This window comes from Eublepharis macularius, chromosome 12 (assembly GCF_028583425.1).
Source record: "Eublepharis macularius isolate TG4126 chromosome 12, MPM_Emac_v1.0, whole genome shotgun sequence".
NCBI lineage: Eukaryota > Metazoa > Chordata > Lepidosauria > Squamata > Eublepharidae > Eublepharis > Eublepharis macularius.
In genome coordinates, this window is record NC_072801.1 from 10,438,722 (window position 1) to 10,459,860 (window position 21,139).

Genomic DNA, 21,139 nt, shown 5'->3' on the forward strand with positions numbered 1-21,139 from the left:
AATTTCCCAAGCTGGACCTGGCAACCCCACCCTCCGCAGGCTCCACCCCCATAGCTCCGGGAACTTCCCAAGCTGGAGTTGGCAACCGTGCCAGTGAGCCCCATACTCATGCCATCCGGAGACAGGTCTCGTGTGAATGTGGGCCAAGTGGCAAGAGAGGAGAAGGGCGCTCTTTGCGGACTGTCCCTTTGGCTCCCTCGACCCCCTCTGGAAGGGAAGCCCGCGAAGGGAGGGGGCCGCGTTGCAAGGAAGGGAAGAGGGCGGGGGGGGGGCGCCCGAGCCGGGGCTGGAGCGGAGGCACCCGCGCGCTCCCGCGTCGCCCGTCCGGCGCGCACCCGCTCGCTTCCCTCCCGCGTCTGCACGGCGCCCGGCTCGGAGTTGGCACGGAGCAGCCGGCGGTGCCATGCGAGTTCGCCCCGGGCAAGCTGGAGCAGGCCGGCTGAAGCCCCCCCGGCGGCGGCGCTGAAGCCGCTCCGACCATCCCGGGCGGAGACGAGAGAGGGAAGGCGAGGTGAGGCTGGGCGCGGCGGGCGGCGAGGGGCAAACCTGTTGGCCTTGCCCGGCGGCCAGCGGGAAGGAGCGGGGTCGGGGCTTCTCGTGTCTTCCCCGGCCCCTCCGCGGCAAAGGAGAAGCAGACAAAGGCTCGCCCGCTGGGGGGCAGGCGGGGGGCCATTCGGGGCGCCCCGAGACAGTCAAGGCGAGGGACGCTGCTTCTCCCCGCCTGCGACTGGTCCCAAATGCAGCCCGGGCTGGGGGGCCTGGAGGGGACGCCCTTTGCAGCCAGGAAGATGTGGCACCCCCCCATTGTCCTTGTTGTCGACGGGGGCTTTCAAAGCCGATGCCAGCCTCTTCGCCTGTTTAGGCAGCGCCCCTCAGTGGTGTGACTTCGGGACATGCCCTCCCCTGCTCCCGTTTCTCTAATGGGCACCATACACAGCCCTGATCTGGAAGGGGTGGGGGATTATTTGGGGGTGGGAGGTAGAAAGGAAAACCTCCTCTGCTCCAGCTTCTTACATCTAACAGGAATAAAGGGCAAGTTTGGCTTTTGATTGGCCGTCTATGGTGAGTGGAAATCACCTCTAGGCAACCCAGAAGGGCAGTTTTAGAGAACTGGCTCTCTTTCAGACCATCAGCATTTAATATATAGGCACAAGTAAACAGGTGGCCTTGATTTCAGTGGTTTCACGCTGGAGTAACTCTGCATAAGATGATCTGGTTAGCTGGCTGCTTTTCTTGACAGCATAAAATTGACCTTGCCGAATAAAGCTGCAAAAGTTGTTTAGCCGTGCAGCATTTTTATTAGCCAGTCTGTTTACTTGTTGCTTTGGTAGATGTTTGCTCTCCGTAGGTGTCCAAACACATGGCTGTGTATAAGGATGGCCTTTAATGGTGGCCTGTTTTTCATCTCGGCGTTCATCTGTAGTTTGTACCGTTGCCCAGAAAAGTCCATAATATGAAAAAGGTTAGGTTATTCTGGACATACTCTTTTCCCTGCAATATAGGAATACTCTTTCCATTCTACACACACTTCTGTCAGGAGCAAGTTCTACTGGTTTTACAATAAATCTTGCTCCTGAGTAAGTCATGGTTTAATTATTTCATTTCTGCTCTGCCTTTCTCCCTCAGCGGGAACCCATAGTGGCTTACATTGTTCTCCTCGTCTCCATTTTTTCCTCACAACAACCTTGTGAGGTTGGGTAGGCTGAGTGAATATGACTGGCCTAAGGTCACCCAGCAAGGACTGATAAACATTGTAGCCTTAGATGTCTCTTTTTAAACATTTTACCCACAATATGGAGAATCGAATGCTAGGGCTTTTGTAATCATGTATTCCAGTGGTGTGTGGATATTTGCTACCGGGTAACTTCCAGAAAAATAGATCCAGAGGAGTTAGCCGTGTTAGTCTGTAGTTGCAAAATAGTAAAAAATCATAAGCTTTCAAGCACCACAACTCTTTGGCAGATGCATCTGATGAAGAGAGCTGTGGTTCTCGAAAGCTTATGCCTCAATGAAGTTGGTTAATCTTAAAGGTGCTACTGGATTTTTTACTATTTTCCAGAAAAATAGGTTCTCCATGTCCACTCATTGATTTCAGAAGCACAGACTTGGCTCTTCCTGGCTTCTTCTGTGTGGAAAGGATAATTGAGGCTGAAACTGAAGGATACGCGCCCTATCTGGGCCTGGCAGACACTAATTCTGTAGCAGATGTGAGGAGTGTAGACCTGGGAACCTCAACAGGGTCTCTGGAAGCTCATAACAAAATGGTGGTGGGCTTGGCCTCATGTGGATTCATTCAGGCAGAACAGTCTATGAGCAGTCTTTGTTTACATGATGAAGGGATGAATCAGATTGTACTGTGTTTCAGGATATTGAGCCACCCCTGGCAAAATCCTTCTGAAATAATTCAAGTCAATGATGGGTGGGATTGTTTTTGTAGGTAGAAGTCACAAAGAAAGAAAATGTCTTGGGAATAACAACCTGTAGGGATCACTGGTCCTAGAATTGTGTGCCTCCATTCTCTTACCAGTGGATAACTACAACTAGCCCAAATGCATCTTAAATCTGGGACAGGGTTATGATTTCTAAGCAGGCTCTAGCTCAGCGCCTCTCCTTTTAGAAATGAAATATTGATCTGCAGGCTGGGAGATGGAAGCCAAGGGAGAAAATCGGTGAAGGCACGACAAAGAGGCCCCTCCGTGGACGGGTGGCCTGATGGCTGGGCCTGTATTTGTGTCACACCTTAAAAACCTTTCCAAACAGGTGGGGAACACAAAGTTGTCATGGGTGTTTACAGTGAGGCCTTTGCACAACTAGTCCCCCCACCCCCCATGCATTTGGAAACCAGAGTCTGGCCCCAAACAAGGATTTTGTATATTGGCTGTAATAGGGCTTTGGGCACCGGGAGGAATCAAATGGGCTTGCGGCACAGATTAAGAAGCCGCTTCCTGGGTTATGTTTAGATAGCACAGAGGGAAGATGTCTGGCTTGCAGTCTTTTTACCCTCTTCACTCTTTGTTAATGAACTCGGAATCGTTACACCTCCTGCTGCAATAATCCCAAAAAAAGGCAAAGCAGCAAAAATGTGCCAGCAAGCTATACTTCCTGTTGTACAACCTACCCCACCACCTTAAAAAGAGTTGAAATCAGTCTGGCCACTTTTCTATGAGGGGTTCTACTCATCCCTGTCTGAGATCTGCAGAAAATGTGTATGCATGTTAGTACTCAGTGTGGTGTAGTGGTTAGAGCTTCAGACTAAGATTCAGGTTCAGATCTGCCCTCTGCCACAAGCTAATTCAGTGGACCTTAGATTTGGACCTCACTACCTCATAGGGTTGTTGTGAAGATAACTTGGAGGTGGGGAAGAACAATGTATATACCACTCCAGTGTTCCCATGGGAAGGGTGGGATAAAAACATTACAAATAGTCACATGAATATGTGAACCCACCTTGTACCAAGGCAGCCCATTGTTCCATCCTCTTCAGCCTGCCTGAGCTGCTGTGACCGGAGGTGCCGGAGAGTAAAGCAGGGGCTTGAACCAGCAAGCCAAGCATGGGCTTTCCTACTGAGCCACAGCCCCTCCTAAATCTTACGTCAGCACACGTGCCCTTGGGGGGTCTGGGGTTGAAGAAGAAGGGATCCCCTCCGCTCGCCATCCGTCACCACTTTAATACAGAACAAAATCAACGATTTTAAAGAATGAAATAACGAGAGTTATGTTGAGCTGTCTTACTTGATGTCACTGGAGAGCCAGTATGGTGCACAGCCAGGTTCTGCATTAGATCAAGATGGGTAGCCGTGTTAGTCTGTCTGTAGCAGCAGAAAAGAGCAAGAGTCCAGTAGCACCTATAAGGCTAACAAAATTGGTGGTAGGGTAGGAGCTTTCGTGAGCCACAGCTCACTTCTTCAGATGTTGGCACTTCATGGTCGCTTTTAGTGTTGGGTGCCTCCCTCTTTCAGTTCATGTGTAGCAAAGGAAATTATGTTTGTGTGTGAACGCAGTGGAAGGCACTACCAGGCAGTATTGCCAACCTGGAGATCTCTTTACCACTGATCTCCAGCTGATCAAGATTAGTTTCTCTGGAGAAAATGGCTGCTTCAGAGAGTGGACTCTATGGCATTATACCCTGCTGAGGTCCTTCCCCTCCCCAAATCCCACCGTCCTGAGGCTTCACTCCCAAATCTCCAGGAATTTCACCACCTGGAGTTGACAACACTACTACCAGGACTTGCCCTGCTGCTTTTCAAGTATTGCATCTGCCTTCGCCCAAACTCCACACGCCATGTGCAAAGTTGGTAAAACCAAATACCAGAGTTGGGCATCCAAATTTCTCCTACATTGAAATTTCCCAGCATATGTGCGATTCAAAATGAATTGGATGCAGTTAACGTTGACCAGGGCTTTTTTTCAGCAGGAACGCAGCGGAACGGAGTTCTGGAACCTCTTGAAAATGGTCACACGGCTGGTGGCCCCGCCCCCTGATCTCCAGACAGAGGGGAGTTGAGAGTGCCCTCCGCGCCGCTTGGCGGCGCGTAGGGCCATCTCAACTCCCCTCTGTCTGGAGATCAGGGGGCGGGGCCACCAGCCATGTGACCATTTTCTCCAAGGGCAACCCACTGAGTTCCTAGGAAGGGAAAGATTTGGGAAGGGGAGGGACTTCAGCAGATTTTAATGGAATAGAATCCAGGCTCCAAAGCAGCCATTTTCTCTGTCATCTGGAGACAAGACGTAATTCTGGGAGATCTGCAGGCCTCACCTGAAAGTTGGCAGTTTTTTCAACTTAGGCCCAGTCGACACGTCACACTTTTTACACACGATTGCTACAGAGATTGGGGCCATACAGCAGCTGTGAATTCCCAGTGGCTACCCGATTTAGAAACGCCACCAGGATATGCTTCGGATTGGGACATGGTGGAGGGAGGAGAGGAGCTTTTGCTTTCTCTTGCCATGCTATTTTTCTGACCCGAAAAGGCTCCAGGGGGCATTAAATGCCCCCCACCAGAGGACTATATGCACACTCAGTGCTTGCATGTGCAACCCCTGAATAACGGTCCCTGGCAGCTGTTTCTGGTCAGGAAAATGGTGCCGGAGGGGTGGGTGGGAGCCCCTCCTGCCCTTGTGCCACAGGCCTGACAGGAATCGGTACCTTCTGGCACTTATAAATCAATTTGCCACGGGGAGTTTGTGTCTGGTGTCCTGCAGGTCCCCATTGGGACCACATTTTAAAGCGTAAGATGTTTGAACCTTGGCGGCACTGTCTGGAATGGTCCTTCACCAGGTATTTTCATGGATGCAGCCATGTTTGTTTTTTAGACTTGTAATACAAAATGGTCTTAGATTGAAGTTAATGAAAGCGAGCTCTGGGGTTGTATCCATGTAAGAAAATACGTTATTTGATGCAGTAAGTCTCTTGTTTGAATACTGACAAGTATTAGATAAGAGATTTTAAAATTGTTTTTAAAAAAACAAACAATCCACACATCTTTTACAGTTAATGTATGGAGATCATTTCCTGTCTGGCCTTTCTTGGTGTGAGTTTGTCTTTTATTATCATGTGTTTGCAGGCATAGATATTTTTCTGTGCAGCTGTGTGTGTTTTTTTAAAATAAAATAACTTGTTTGACTGCTTTTATTCTTCTGCTAAACAGAGTCCATGAAAGGTTAATTAAACAGGAGTTCATCCCCGTAAGAATTAATGCAGGGAACATCTGTACTCCTTCCTTGCAGCAGTTGAGACTGTAAAAATTGTACCCTTTCAATAGAAAGCACCAAAGGATTCTGCAATACGTTAAAAAGGGGAAAAAATAAATCCACTACAGCAGCACCAGTTGTATGCCTTCCAGCATTTTTGTGTGTGATTGTATAACAAAAATAGAAGGTTTTTTTTCCCTTTTAAGCAAACAAAAAATCATTTCATAGAGAGGTAAGAGACATAAAGTATATGCAAGGCCAGGGCTTTTTTTCAGCAGGAATGCAGTGGAACGGAGTTCTGGCACCTCTTAAAAATGGTCACATGGCTGGTGGCCCCGCCCCCTGATCTCCAGACAGAGGGGAGCTTAGATTGTCCTCCGCACCGCTGGGGCCACCAGCCATGTGACCATTTTCTCCGAGGGCAACCCACTGAGTTCCACCACCTCTTTTCACAGAAAAAAAGTCCTGCGCAAGGCTATGTATACTTGGAGGTAAAGAAATTAAAAAGCCTGCACTTGCGTATACCAGGAATACCTGATGTGTCCACCCGCTATGGATTCTGCAAATTAAGCATATTTTAGTATTGGCATGTAATTTGTATAATGCATTCTGCTTCTGTTTATCACAGAAGGGCCAAGAATTGATCAACCACTCAGCTCCACCTTCTGACCTCTAGAAATGAACCTGTATGGCTTCTACAAATGTACCACATTTCCATGTCTATTTTTGCAATGTGAAGAGCTAGAAATTTGGTAGATAATCTGACATCAAGTTCTTTCAGATCCTGTTGGTGTTGGCAGAAAATAAATAAACACATGATTCACATGGAATTCCAAGAACTTTAAACCCACTTCACTTTTCCAGCCCTTGCTTTGATTAAAAAAATCAAACTGGTATACTTTCATGGGATCATGGTGTGCACAGAACCCTGAATGTGAGTAAGAATCTTCTATTGGGCTCTGTCTGCTGGCAGATATAAGTTCAGGATTCTCATAGCGATCAAGAGACAAACATGCTTTCCTGGAAGGGACTGAAATGGATAGCAGCAAGCATGATGCAGAGTAATCTGTACCAGACGTGTGAACATATCACGGAAACAAACACCTATGGATTAGGATGTTAATGATAGTGCTATAAAATCTTTAGAATCCCTTGGAACGCACTGTCTGCTACTGGCAACATGCTTTATTTTGAACACTGTAGCTCACTGTATACATGCTGTTGGATATGTATTATATACCTGTAGCATCATCTACTGATTTTCTTGTCTAGTCACACCTATGGTGGTGGAGAGTGCCCTCAAGTCAGAGTTGACTTATGGCGACTCCTGGTGGGGTTTGCATGGCAAGAGACTATCAGAGGTAGTTTGCCATTGCCTACCTCTGCAGACCTGGTCTTCATTGGAGGTCTCCCATCCAATTACTAACCAAGACCGACCCTGCTTAGCTTCTGAGATCAGACGAGCTCAGGCTCACTTGGGCTATTCAGGACAGGGTAGTCACACCTATAGATGGTTAGAATTCAGTGTTTGCTACCAGACTCTTGTTGTTCTTAGCCCATGTTGTATTATATATACAGGCACACAGACATATCTTGTGCATCTAAAGTAACCCGTTGTCCCCAGCCAAATGATTGTTGTGTGAGCTGCTGGATTTGGGTGCAAATAATCAATCTGTAATGTCAGTGTGCTTTTTTGAGGCCTGATTCAGTCCAGTAGGACCTTAAAGACCAACTAGATTTCCAGGGTATGAGCTTTCGAGAGTCAAAACGCCCTTCACTAGATACCCTGGCCGTTTCCACACGTTTTACCTTTTGCTAGCACATCGTGGAAGACAGTGTCTTCGTGCGTGAAATCGCGCCAGGAAGACACTGTTATCACGGAAGACAGTGTCTTCTTGCGCGATTTCGTGCGATAACAGCGTCTTCCTGATGCAATTTCACGTGCGAAGATGCTGTCTTCCGCGATGTGCCGGCAAAAGGTAAGATGTGTGGAAACGGCCCCTGTTTTCCATGCTAGGCAAAGTTTCAGATAAGTCTCACTCACCAGGGATATGTCATATACTCCAGTGAACAAGCCGCTCCGACATGATCTGGTGTTCTTGAAATGCACAGCTGAAGGTGATCTTTGGGATAGTGTGTCAGGCAGTGGGGAAATCCCTCCTGGCTGTGTTTAAGTTATATAAATCCTTTTTTCTCATTCTTTTTGCTTTTAAGTCAACAGCCATGGGCTCTGTAAGGGGAGACCACTTCAAAGACATCAGCCCTGTGATAACGCCAGAGGGAAACGTGGTGATGAGCTTCAGTTTTGACAGCTACCAGTTGGAAGAAGAGGAGCTCCAGGCAAAAGGGTGTCAGACCAAAGGAGTCCTCACCTTCATGGAGCCAGGCAAGTAGCCATGAGAGATCCAGAGGAGTTAGCCAAGTTAGTCTGTAGTTGCAAAATAGTAGAGTCCAGTAGTGCCTTTAAGACTAAAACAACTTTACTGTAGCATAAGCTTTCGAGAACCACAGCTCTCTTCGTCAGATGCATCGTCAGCCTTCGAGAACCACAGTTCTCTTTGTCAGATGCATCGTCAGCCTTCGAGAACCACAGCTCTCTTCATCAGATGCATCGTCAGCTTTCGAGAACCACAGCTCTCTTCGTCAGATGCATCGTCAGCTTTCAAGAACCACAGCTCTCTTCATCAGATGCATCGTCAGCTTTTGAGAATCACAGCTCTCTTCATCAGATGCATCGTCAGCTTTCAAGAGCCACAGCTCTCTTCATGAGATGCATCTGACGAGAGCTGTGGTTCTTGAAAGCTTATGCTACAGTAAAGTTGGTTAGTCTTAAAGGTGCTACTGGACTCTTTACTATAGAGAGGGAGTTAGCTTTAATGGTAGATACTAGAATTTCCAACTAGCATCGATTACTTACGCAAATACTTTTCTTTCCTTTGGAATGTTTTATGTCCTTATTTTCCACCGCAGCTTTGGATGATGGAATAACATTCTGTTCTTCTATTCTGCTCGTTAATATTTGGTGCCTTTTGAAACTGCAGGCAAATTCCACCAACCCTCCCCCCTCAAAGCTAGGCCAGAGCGGTTGGTTGGTTTACTTGAATTGGAGCATATGAGTCTTGGGTGTAGGTGGCTAAGTCTACTGCCCTGTTGACCAGATAAGGAGAGAAGGTCAAACCCTGATACTGATGCCTGGCCTGGCCAATCCACAGGTTTCATACTGCTTGCCAGTCTCAGGGGCTAATACTGCATTATTCCCTTATTTCTTTCTGTGAGTGAAGAAGGCTCCAAGGCTAGAACACACAATGACTTGGATAGCTCATTCAGAGCTAAACTACACTAGACGAATTACCAAGGGTCATTTCATAGAAAAAGAACTGCAGGAACTCATTAGCATAACTCATTAGCACATCTCATTAGCATTTGCCACACACACCCTGACATCACCGGAAGTGTGTCAGAAGGCAACACCCACCCCTCAGGCCCCTTTCCCCAAAAATCTCCAAGTATTTCCTGAAAATAAAGCAGAATGAACTCAAAGCAGCTTACCCTCCTCTGGAGAGCCAGCCCCAGCAGCCCTACTTGCACGGACGCACACTCACTCACGAGTCATGAATGAAAATAAAGCAGCAGAATGAATTGAAGCAGCTTACCCTCCTTTGGAGATCCCGGCCCAGCAGCCCAACTTGCACTCACTCACTCACTCTCTCTCTCACGACGAGTCACGGATGAAAATAAAGCAGCAGAATGAATTGAAGCAGCTTACCCTCCTTTGGAGATCCCGGCCCAGCAGCCCAACTTGCACTCACTCACTCACTCACTCACTCACTCTCTCACGACGAGTCACGGATGAAAATAAAGCAGCAGAATGAATTGAAGCAGCTTACCCTCCTTTGGAGATCCCGGCCCAGCAGCCCAACTTGCACTCACTCACTCACTCACTCACTCACTCACTCTCTCTCTCACGACGAGTCACGGATGAAAATAAAGCAGCAGAATGAATTGAAGCAGCTTACCCTCCTTTGGAGATCCCGGCCCAGTTGCCCAGCTTGCACTCACTCACTCTCACTCTCACAAATAAAAATAAAGCAGCAGAATGAATTGAAGCAGCTTAGCTGTCTTTGGAGGGGAGGAAAAGGAATCGTGAGTGGGGCCAAAACCCATCTTTTCCAGCTCCACCGGAACACTGTTCCAGCGCGTTCCCCCTCCAAATGAGCCCTGTGAGTTACACAAGTGAAGGGAGACGCAGTGTTAGCCATGAAGCATAGTTTAAATTTCACCTCTCTCTACAGAGCCGGCAAAGATTGCTCCTCAGAGGTTTTGTTAATTTCACCTCTACAGAGTTAGTCCTCAGAGGATTTGTTAATTTCCTCTTTGCCTCCCCAAAGACTCTGTCAATTATTAACAAACTACGCTTCCCAGCTAACATTACATCTCCCTCCTGTAATTTGTCTCGTGTAGTTTAGCTCTCAGTGATAGATTTCAGCCTCACACTGTAAACTTCCAAGTTCAACTCTGGAGTCAGAGATGAACAGTTTGACATGCGTCAAATTTTATTTGCTAAAAAGCGGGTGGTTGTCACTAGTACAAGAGAAAAGCATTGTTTTATATTTACCATGCAGGCCCATCTTCAAAATAATGTAGTACAATGTTTTATTTTAGATGATCCCTAATGCAACTCATTTTCATTTTGGGGGAAACATGAGTTCCTAACACAGCTAGATATGCAGAATGACTGTGTAGTTCTCAAACAGCATAAGGCAAAGTGATTTTGAAACATAGAGAAGTTTAAGAAGCGGTTTGTGATATAAGATGGGGTGCATGTGTGTGTGTGTGTGCACATGTTGGCTGTTCAAATCTTTATCCCACTGGATTCATGTAAGCCGTTGGGTGTGCTTCAGCCAAACTGTAGAGGGATTGCTGGTTGTCTTTCTTGAAGACAGCCACAAAAATGGCAATTAATTCCTGTTCTGCCCGGAGCCGCTGCAGTGATTCTCGGAGTGCCTTCTGTTTTGTGCAAAACATCTCTCAGAATCCCCACGGTTTTGAATGGAGAAAAAAGAAAATCCACCACTATGCAGCCAGACAAAGAAAACAAGTGTACTATGTGGATATAAGAGTATATTCCGTTTCTATCCCACCCTTTTCCCAAGAAATCCCTCAAACCATGAAGGGCATTATTGCAGTTTATCCTTACAACCCTGTGAAGTAAATCAGTTCAAGTGAAAATGAATGGATAGAATCTGAACTTGAGTCTTCACCCAGCGTTCTGTCCACAATTCTGTGGAAGCAATTCTGTGGAAGCAATTCTGTGGAAGCAGCCAAACTGTACCCAAGATCCAAACATGCAATCCTGTGCATGTTTAGTCAGAAGTAAAAACCACTGCGTTCAACGCTAAGTAAGCGGGCAAAGGATTCTGCATGTCGTGTTAGTTTTCCTTATACCTTTCATAGCTTTTCACATGGAGCAGAGTGTTCTGACCTGTAGCTGTCACACCAATGGAACCCCTGGAGGGTTTTTCCTCTAAATGAGTTGTCTGCCTGGTTTAACTGGTTTGTACGTCACAGCCATTTTAACACTGGCCCTTCCCAATTAAACTAGCTTCTTTCACAACATGATCCATGTACCACCTATTATTACTGGCCCCTAGGGATCCCATTCCCCTTGTGGGGGCAGGGTACCGCCCTCTTTCACCCTCTACCCCCCCCACTCACCTGGCCGCTGGGGGAGAAAGGCATGGAAAGGGGCCTCCTGAGATGGCGCAACAACATCACTCCTGGGAGCTGGGCTTTTTTTCAGCTGGAACGTGGTGGAACGGAGTTACGGCACCTCTTGAAAAGGGTCACATGGCCGGTGGCCCCGCCCCCTGATCTCCAGGCAGAGGGGAGTTGAGATTGCCCTCCGCGCCATGAGGCGCGGAGGGCAGTCTAAACTCCCCTCTGTCTGGAGATCAGGGGGTGGAGCCACCGGCCATGTGACCTTTTTCACCGAGGGCAATTTAAACTTTTAAAAACTCCCCCCTTGTTCCAGCTGACCCAAAGTGTGCGGTCCTGAGTTCCACCACCTCTTTTCCCAGAAAAAAAGCCCTGCCCGGGAGTGATGTCATTGTGGCACCTGCTTTGAAGCCCATTGCAAAGTGTGTGCTTGCTCAGGTGCAGCGGGGCTGCGAGCGCCCCTGGATCGTGCTAGGGCCACCAGAAAGATACACACCAGGTCTCCAGCCTCCCCCCTGGATGGTAAGGGAGCCTGGCAACCCTTCTGGTCCCTCCAACTCCGTATTGTTCTTCTCATTAGTTGCCACACTCACAAGAGCACATAGGAAGCTGCGTTACACTGAATCAGAGCAGCAGTCCATTGAGGTCGGTCTTGTCTATTCAGACTGGCCGCAGTCTTTGTCTGTTCAGACTTCGCATCACCAACTGCGTTGCAATTTTAACTGGAGATGCCTGGCATTGAACCTGGGACCTTCTGTGCGCCAAGCCTGTGCTCTTCCACTGAGCCACAGCTGGTTCGGGCTGCTTATACCCATCCTGTCTTGTGCTGTGGTATTTAACAGTACCCAGGTGTCTTTGCAGTCTGAAGACCATGCCGGTTTTCTCTTCCCCTTTGCCAGTGTGCCCAGAGTTTCAATTGATTCAAAAAAGGCCTTTGGAGAAGGTCAAAAGATTCCCCAGAGGACTCAAAAGAAATTCATGCAGTCTTGACTAGGCTTACCTTTTATGTATTCATTTATTTATTGAAATGATTGCTGTCCCATGTTTCCAAACATACTGTTCACAAAAGGATGCTCACAAAAGTACAGACCGTGCCAGGAACAATTTCATTAAACTTGTAAAGAACAAAAAGTGGTTATCGATAAAATTTATGATAATGCTAAGAACATAAGACAGCAGAGAGCGTGACTTTTTTTTACAATCAGGAAAGGCATTGGAAAATAAAATAATTTGGTTCCCATGCCTAGAAGAATGCAGCATAGCAATAGGTGCACCTCTTTAAAAACGGTGTTCCAAAACTGCGATGCAGCACCTGGGAAGTAATTGGATTGCCAGGTGCAATTGGGAGATTCCTGGCGGTTTGGGGGTGGAGCCTTTGGAACGCAGAGTTTGGGGAAGGAGCTCAGTTGGGGGCGTGGTGCCATAGAGTCCATCCTACGGAGCTGCTGTTTCCTCCAGGAGGAGCTACACCACACTGGCTCGTAACCAGGGCTTTTTTTCAGGGGCAACATGGGGGAACGGAGTTCCGGAACCTCTTGAAAATGGTCACATGGCTGGTGGCCCCGCCCCTGATCTCCAGACAGAGGGAAGTTGAGATTGCCCTCCGTGCCGCTGAGCGGGGCCACCAGCCATGTGACCATTTTCTCCGAGGGCAGCCCACTGAGTTCCACCACCTCTTTTCCCTGAAAAAAGCCCTGCTCGTAACATTTTACCCCCAATGGAGGTTTTTATACCTCTGCTCAATTTTATTTTTCTGCAGAAGTGGGAGTTCCTCTGATGTCCAGAATCTTACATTGTAGCCAAGGCTCACCTGGAACAGAGATAAACTAGCTGACCCTGAAAGATGGTGGCTCCGTTGACTGACTTCCACCATTAAAAGACATGATCTTATATTTGCCGAGCTCCTGTTAGAACTATCTCCTGTACTTCTGCCCCTTAATCTCTCTACATATTTGTTGTCCTTCCTTTGTTCCATACTGCGGTGTTTGGCAACACAGTACAGCAAAGATCTGGTGTTTGAACACCCTCCTGGGTATCCATTGAAAGGTTGCAATTCGCTGAATGGAATTTAATCAGATCGGTATTTATTGTGCAGTGAACATCGACCCTAGAGGCGCTACCCACCCTGCAAAAACCTGCCGTTTTCAGACATTAATGCCAGCATTTTAAAAATTAAAGATGAAAGTAGTGTTTAAATCCCTTGTTTTCAAGCTGGAAAGACAAACCGGAAGCTCGCTGTTTGCCATTGCAGAAATGGCAGTTCTCCGCCTTTGCGTGGCCCGCCGTGCTTGCCCGTTTCTCACCGAGGCTGCAATTCTCTGCACACTTTCTTGGGAGTAAGCCCAATCAAGCTCAGTGGGAGCTGCTGACGAGTCAGTGTTTGTTTTATGTGTGAAATATTTATATCTTACATGCTGAATGAAAATATTTCTGATGCGGCATACAATAACATCCGTTAAAAATAACAAAAGGCTAGATACAAGAACCAGCAGCCTAACAATCCGTGAAACATTGATATAATATTCTACCAATGCAGCAAGGAAAGGGGAGAGGCTGGTTCGAATAAATAAAAGCAGCAGCTCTGTGATCTAAAACCTCTAAAAAAATAGTTGGAAAACCAGCCATGAGAAAACGGGGCAGTGCTAGTAGCTGAATGAATGGTTTTGGAAAATAAAAACGTTTTCAGCGGATGCCAGAAAGACTGCAGGTTCAGCACCAGATGAATTGCTATGGGGAAGGAGTTCTGGAGTCTAGGTGCACAGCAGAAAAAGACCCTGCCCCTCATTCTCATTCTACTTGGGGAGGTGGTGTGGCCCAGTGGTAGAGCATCTAATCGAGGTCCCAGGTTCAATTCTCACCATGTCCAGTTAAAAATGATCAGATGGTAGGTGTCGTAAAAGATCTTTGCCTGAGATCTTGGAGAACTGCTGGACTGATGGTCTGATTCCATAAATGGCAGCTTGTTCACATGCTTCTGAAAGTCAGGCTACACCAAGAAAATGGGTCTCAACAGTCAGTTCGGTTCCTGTGACCTATGATGAATCAATAATATTTGATGCTGGTTTGAATGGTTTTCAAGATGTGATTTTATTATATATGTTTTTAATTTGTTAGCTGGCTTGACATAATGAGATTATAAATTTTGGAAATGTTGTAAAGATTTTGTAAAGATAAGAGAGGAGGAAGTCATTTAGACTCCAGATGGTCTGAGATGGCTTACAGAGTTAATAATCAACAGTGTGAATTGTGCCCTGAAGCAAATTAGCTACCATTGTAGATCTTTTTAACCTGGTAAGGTGTGATCCTTATAATTTCCCCAGTGTGCAATTCTGCTGCCACATGAAGCTTCCAGACAGTGTTCAAGGGCAGTCTCTCATACAGCTCATTGCAGTAGTCTAAGCTAGATGTAATACCAGTTTTGTCTGTTTAATTTGATGTTTTTAAACGGATGTGAACTGCTCTAATCTGCTTGTAGGGAGAGTGGACTATAAATTTAATTTAAAAAATAATAATAATATAGGATAAGTTTGCACAGCTCTTGCTAGAGGAGCTGAGCAAATCCTCCACCCTTCCTTGGATGTTCCTAGAATTACATCACCTGGGCTTTGATGGGCAATTTAGAATTGCTGATAATTGGCGCGCTCCCAAGGGTCTCAAGGTCATCTGGAGCACGTGGGATGCTAAAATGGTTGCTCGGAGTATTCACTCATGCAAAGTGGAACTACGTGTTAACATAGGACTGCAGCCCTGTCTCAAGTCCTTTTTTTTCTGTGTGCCATAAAACTTGGCAGATTCCTTATCACCATGTGCTTTTCTTCACCTCTGTGCATGGCAAACCGGTCATGTGTATTCACTGCGCTTAGGCAGATACTAGTGATGAATTTGGGAAAGACTACATAATAGCAATAGCTCAAGCCATTTGCTCCTTCATGAACACCACTGTCCTTGTGAGAGCCAATTTGGTGTAGTGGATAAGAGCACGAGACTCTAATCTGGAGAACCGGGTTTGATTCCCCACTCTTCCACTTGAAGCCAGCTGGGTGACCTTGGGTCAGTCACAGCTCTTTCAGAGCTCTCTCAGCACCACCCACCTCACAGGGTGATTATTGTTGTGGAGATAATAATGACATAGTTGATAAACTGCTCTGAGTGGGCGTTAAGTTGTCCTGTAGGGCAGCATATAAATCTAATGTTGTTGTTGTTATTGTCAGTCAGTGCCTGAAGTCCTTCCCAAACCCCAGTCCAACCTTGATTATAACCGTTCTCTCTTTGTTTTCTTCCCTTCCCTTTTGGGGTACAGCCTGTGAAGACCCCGAACCTCAGGATCGTTACCATGGTATTTATTTTGCTATGCTACTCGCCGGAGTTGGATTCCTCTTGCCCTATAACAGCTTTATTACAGATGTGGACTATCTTCATCATAAGTACCCAGGTATAATATCTTAATACTTAAAAAAAAAAAACCCTGCGGTGTGAAATTGGGTTTCTTTGCTGGACTTCCTTGGTTCTGCCTCTCTCTGTTCCTGTAACTTTGCTGAAACTAAAGCCGTCAAAGCCAGGCAAAAAATCTTAATGCTTGCACTCTTTAATTTTTAAAAGGAAGTGTTATAAAATCACTGTATTGAAGCCGAAGTTATATATAATTAGATTCAGTTCTCAAAATTCCTATGTATTTGTCTCATTCTTCTGTGTTCTTTTGCAGGGACTTCTATTGTATTTGATATGAGCCTTACCTACATCCTCGTGGCCTTGGTAGCTGTCATCCTCAACAATGCCCTAGTGGAGATGCTGAGTCTCCACACTAGGATCTCTGTAGGTAAGTCTAAGACCCCAGTGCCGTTTTCTACCCCAGGCTAAACAGAGAAACCGTGGCTGTTTTTTTCAGATTTTCCCTGTCCCAAATAATGTGTGATGTTTAAAGGAGGGCGAGAGGAGGGGATGGAGATTTTTTTCTGAAGCACAAAAAAGCCTCCGCATGCATTGATATGGTAGGATAATCGTGCGAAAAACCTGCATCAAAAATAAACACGGACCAAAACCAGTCTCACAAAAACCGCTTAAAAAACGGAACCATCCTGACCCGCTCGCGCATGACGTGTGTAATGAGTACCGTTGGGTATGGCCTCCCATTAAGGACGTGTGGAAGCAGCCCATCTTCCAAAGTAAATCATAGAGAACCAAAGACGTTTCAGAAAGAAGTGAAAGACGACGCTGACTGGAGAATGGTGGCGGGAGGTTGCGTCTTTCCCATGATCCCAGTTGTGGAGTGGGATGTGCATATCAGAAAATGTAGCTTCCAGGCTGGGTTGTTCCATAGCATCTGACATCCCTGGAATCCTCTTCCTAGAATAATTCCTTGAAATTATTCTTTGCTTGCAACTTCTCACTCTGAGGAGGAGAGCAACCTAACTGATCGGATTTCGGTGACAGACCGTTGTCCAGCGTCCTCACTCAGTTGGAGGAGGTTACCCCTCCTTCAGCCCAAGACCTCCACCACTCACGCAAGCTAGTCTAAGTACTCCTGAGGGCAGTGGGGGAGGAAATGTAGACCTGAGCTAAAAAGCCATCAAATAAAACTCTCCAAAGAGAAAAGAAACTATGCAACAATAAGAATAGGGGTGAGATAGAAAGAAGGAGAGAGAATAAAAGAGTTTATAAAGGGCATCAGCAAAAAATGGGAACTTGTCATGGAAGAATTTCTTGCAAGTATTGCCTACTGTCTGGTAGCAGAAAGAGAGAGAAGAGATCTGACAATGAGGATGCTGTCCTTCGCTCCATCTGCCTACATCAAGCCTAACGCATTCCATTCTCTTCTGCTCTTGTTTGTTGCAGGGTATCTGTTTGCTTTGGGGCCCCTTCTCTTTGTTAGCCTCTGCGACGTCTGGCTGGAACTTTTCACCCAGCAGCAAGCCTACGCCATCAACCTCATAGCAGTGGGCGTGGTGGCCTTTGGCTGCACAGGTATGTGTGGGAAAGGGTTGAAAGTGGCTCTTAGATGTAGATGTTCTCTGGATCGGTGGTAGAGCTCATGCATTGCATGTGGAAGGCCTGTGTTCAATCCCTGCCATCTCTGGTTCAGAGAGCCTGAGGTGCTGAAGCACATTTCTCTGCTTGAGACTGTGGAGAACTGCTGCTGTTCAGAGCTTGGTGGGCCAGCTGGCTAACTCGGTGTGAGGCTGTCTCATCTGTACTCTGGAGGGCAATTTGTGTCCTGCCTGGTGCAAGAATGGTACAGCACATTGACAATTGCCAACATCTGAATGGTTTGCATTTAGGGACTTCCCTCTGGGCATCCAACTTGCAGCATATTTTATGTCATTTATAGTCTACCTTTCCAACGGAGACTCAAGGCAGATTCCACAGTATGAGATTAGTACAGTCAATTTCCATAATGCCATAGGGTAAATAAACACAATTTTACAAAGACATAGCATTAGTAAGAATCCAGTACAGAGTTGAAGAAATGCTGAAACAGAACATAAGCAATTCTAGGGCTGACACTGGACCATATGAAGCACAAGTAGGAGCACATATTTAAGACAACAGGCAATATGTAAGGCAACATAGTGGTGAAGTCTGCGGTCCTTAACTCATTAGCGAAGCATCTGAGAGCCTCTCCCTACAATACAAAAGCCTTTTTGAATAATTCGGTTTTGCATCATTTGCAGAAAGCTAGGAGAGTGGGGGCTCTCCTGACCTCCTCAGGCAGGCCGTTCCACAGGGTAGGGGCCACCACAGAAAAAGCCCATGTACAGGTTGCTGTTGGTTTCACCCGTGTGCAGACTGGCACCTGCAGGAGACCCTGTTCAGATGAGCGAAGCTGCCATGGAGGAACATAGGGAGGGAGGCGGTCCGGTAGGGATGCCGGGTCAAGGCCGTGAAGAGCTTTGTCTGTGATAACCAATACCTTGAACTGAGCATGGCAGCTGATAGGTAGCCAATGGAGTGACTGCAGAATGGGGGTGATGTTCATGCTCCTGCTCGCTCCTGATAGCAGTTGAGCAACAGCGTTTTGCACCAATTGGAGTCTCCTCCAGGTAAACAGGTTTGCAGGTAAACAATGTACCACATATCAAGGGAACAGCTTCCATATTTTCTGAATACTGAATTCTTTATATTGCGTCAGGCCACCTAGCCTAGTATTACATTCCTCAGCTCTACTGGAAAACCCTGCCCTAGCAATGTGCCTGCCTTGGAGCTGTGAGCCCCTTCCCCTTCATGGGGAGGGGCTGGGCTCAGTGGCACTGCTTGGCATCTTCAGTTAAAAGGACAGGCAGTCGTTGATACGAAAGACTTCTTCCTGAGACCCTGGGAAGCTGCTGCCAGTGTGAGTAGACAATACTGCCCTTGATGGACCAAGGGCCCGATTCCGTATGCGTGTTCATGCGGCCTCATGAGTTTGCTTCTTGGTCATGGAGCGATAACTGCTGTCTGCATTCTCTCTTGTCTGTGTCTCCCTCTTTAAGTGCAGCAATCCAGTTTCTATGGCTACACCGGGATGTTGCCCAAGCGCTACACCCAGGGGGTGATGACGGGGGAAAGTGAGTATTCTTCCTAAACTTGTCTGTTCGAGCGCTCGCTGGCACAGTCACTCGAGGGGATGCTCAAGTGGGGTTCCCGCACTGTGTGCAGTCACAGTTTGAACACTGAATATGCTTGAGATATGTACGGCTGGGCAAACTGTGCAGAACATCATAGGTGTGTGCAGGGTTTTTTTTCAGGGGGAACGCGGTGGAACAGAGTTCCGGAACCTCTTGAAAATGGTCACATGGCTGGTGGCCCCGCCCCCTGATCTCTAGACAGAGGAGAGTTGAGATTGCCCTCCACGCCGCTGAGTGGCACGGAGGGCCATCTAAACTCCCCTCTGTCTGGAGATCGGGGGGCGGGGCCACCAGCCATGTGACCATTTTCTCCAAGGGCAACCCACTGAGTTCCACCACCTCTTTTCCCAGAAAAAAAGCCCTGTGTGTGTGTGTGTGTGTGTGTGTTATGTGTTGTCAAGTCGCCTCCGACCTATGGTGAGTCATCCCTATCAATGAAGACCTCCAAAATGTCCTATCATTAATAGACATGCTCACATCTTGCAAACTGGAGGATGTGGCCTCTTTGATTGAGTCCAGCCATCTCACTTTGGGTCTTCCTCTTTTCCTACTGCCTTCCTCTTTCCGAAGCATTATTGACTTTTCCAGAAACTCTTGTCTTTTCATGATATGACCAAAGTAGGATAGCCTCAGTTTTGTCATTTTAGCTTCTAGGGAGAATTCAGGCTTGATTTGATCTAGTACCCACTTATTTGTCTTTCTGGCTGTCCATGGTATCCGCAGAACTCTCCTCCAGTACCACATTCAAATGAATCAATTTTCTTCCTGTCAGCTTTCTTCACCATCCAACTTTCACATCCATACATAGTAATGAGGAATACCATAGTTTGGAATATCTTGATCTTGGTTCCCAGAGAGACATCTTTATCTTTAAGAATCATGACACCTGTTCAACTCAACAAATCTTAGCCCAGCCATGGTTCCACAAACCAGGAAGTGCTCTCAAGTTTACAGATAAATCTAAAACAGGTATATCAGGTGTACCCCTCTGAACCACCAAGAGCATTGTCTGTTCAAACATGGCAGGGAGAATGGCATTCAGGCAGCATTTGGGGTTGCTGTGGCAACACAGAGTAGCCTACAGTGAGTCAGCAGTGCTGGTCTCCAGCATTTCGAGAGGAGGGTGACTGACAGAGGTGATGGGATGTGTGGAAGCTGAGCCAGCAAGGGGAATGTCAACAAAGGGGGAATGGAATTTCCCCACAAGTCCTCACAGGTCCCCATGCGGGCGTCTATAAATCTGTTTGTCTTTCAGCTGCCTTGAGACTCTTTCTTTTTTTTTTTTTTGTTCAGTCTAGACTCTTGCTGCACAAATGGCTGCATCCTGCTGGGGACCAGAAATTTGGGATTGTTTGTCACGCTGGTGAACTGGCAGTCCTTGTGGGATGCAATGAGCCTGCTGATTAACCAGCTGATAATAGATGGCATCTTGAAGACAAGCATCAGGTGCAGCCTGGGTCTGCTGGCTTGGAAATTGGGTGCCAGCCATCTTGGGGAAGGTGCTGCAATGCTGGATTCTCTATGCCAAATTATCGTAGCAGAGACCAGCGGTGCAGCCAGCTGCCAAAACCACAAGCAACCTCCCAGCTCCCGGACTCAGTGTTGGGAGCGAGAGCGCCCAAGCAGAGGCAGCTCAGCAGTCTCTGTCAGAAGCCACACAAGACAAGACCTTGGGTCAGTCACAGCTCTTTGGAGCTCTTTCAGCTCCACTCACCTCACAGGGCGATTGTTGTGGGGATAATAATAACATACTTTGTAAACCGCTTTGAGTGGGCATTAAGTTGTCCTGAAGGGTGGTATATAAACTAAATGTTGTTGTTGTTGTTAAGGCTGCATTTTGGGCCCAGTAGCTCAGCTGGAGTGGCAATCACCACCCAAGTCATTCAGCCCGTGTTTTTCCCAAACGGGTTTGGCCAGAAGCAAAGAACTTTGCATCTCTCTGCCTCTTTCTTCAGCCACTTTCAGAACCCCCCTCAAAACTGTGTCTTCATCCAAAATTAAACTCAATTCCACGTGCCCAGGGCATGACCAGAAAGCGCTCTGTTTCACCTCTGTGTTTGCTCAGCCTTGCGCCATTAACTTCGCAGGATGGAGCAGCTGACTCTATTGTCTGCTCCCTAATGCGGAGTTTG

At 47.1% G+C, this 21,139-nt stretch overlaps 1 protein-coding gene across 1 annotated transcript in view; it reads left to right on the top strand.

Moving 5' to 3' along the window:
- The first annotated feature begins 439 nt into the window (after window positions 1-439).
- SLC29A4 (solute carrier family 29 member 4) overlaps window positions 440-21,139 on the top strand; it is a 30,500-nt gene continuing 9,800 nt past the window's right edge. The window contains exons 1-6 of the mRNA XM_054993492.1: window positions 440-511; window positions 7,906-8,075; window positions 15,699-15,838; window positions 16,109-16,222; window positions 17,239-17,367; window positions 18,873-18,947. Of these exons, the coding sequence (XP_054849467.1) occupies window positions 7,915-8,075; window positions 15,699-15,838; window positions 16,109-16,222; window positions 17,239-17,367; window positions 18,873-18,947 (619 nt within the window). The 5' untranslated portion in view covers window positions 440-511; window positions 7,906-7,914. The remainder of the gene's footprint in view (window positions 512-7,905; window positions 8,076-15,698; window positions 15,839-16,108; window positions 16,223-17,238; window positions 17,368-18,872; window positions 18,948-21,139) is intronic.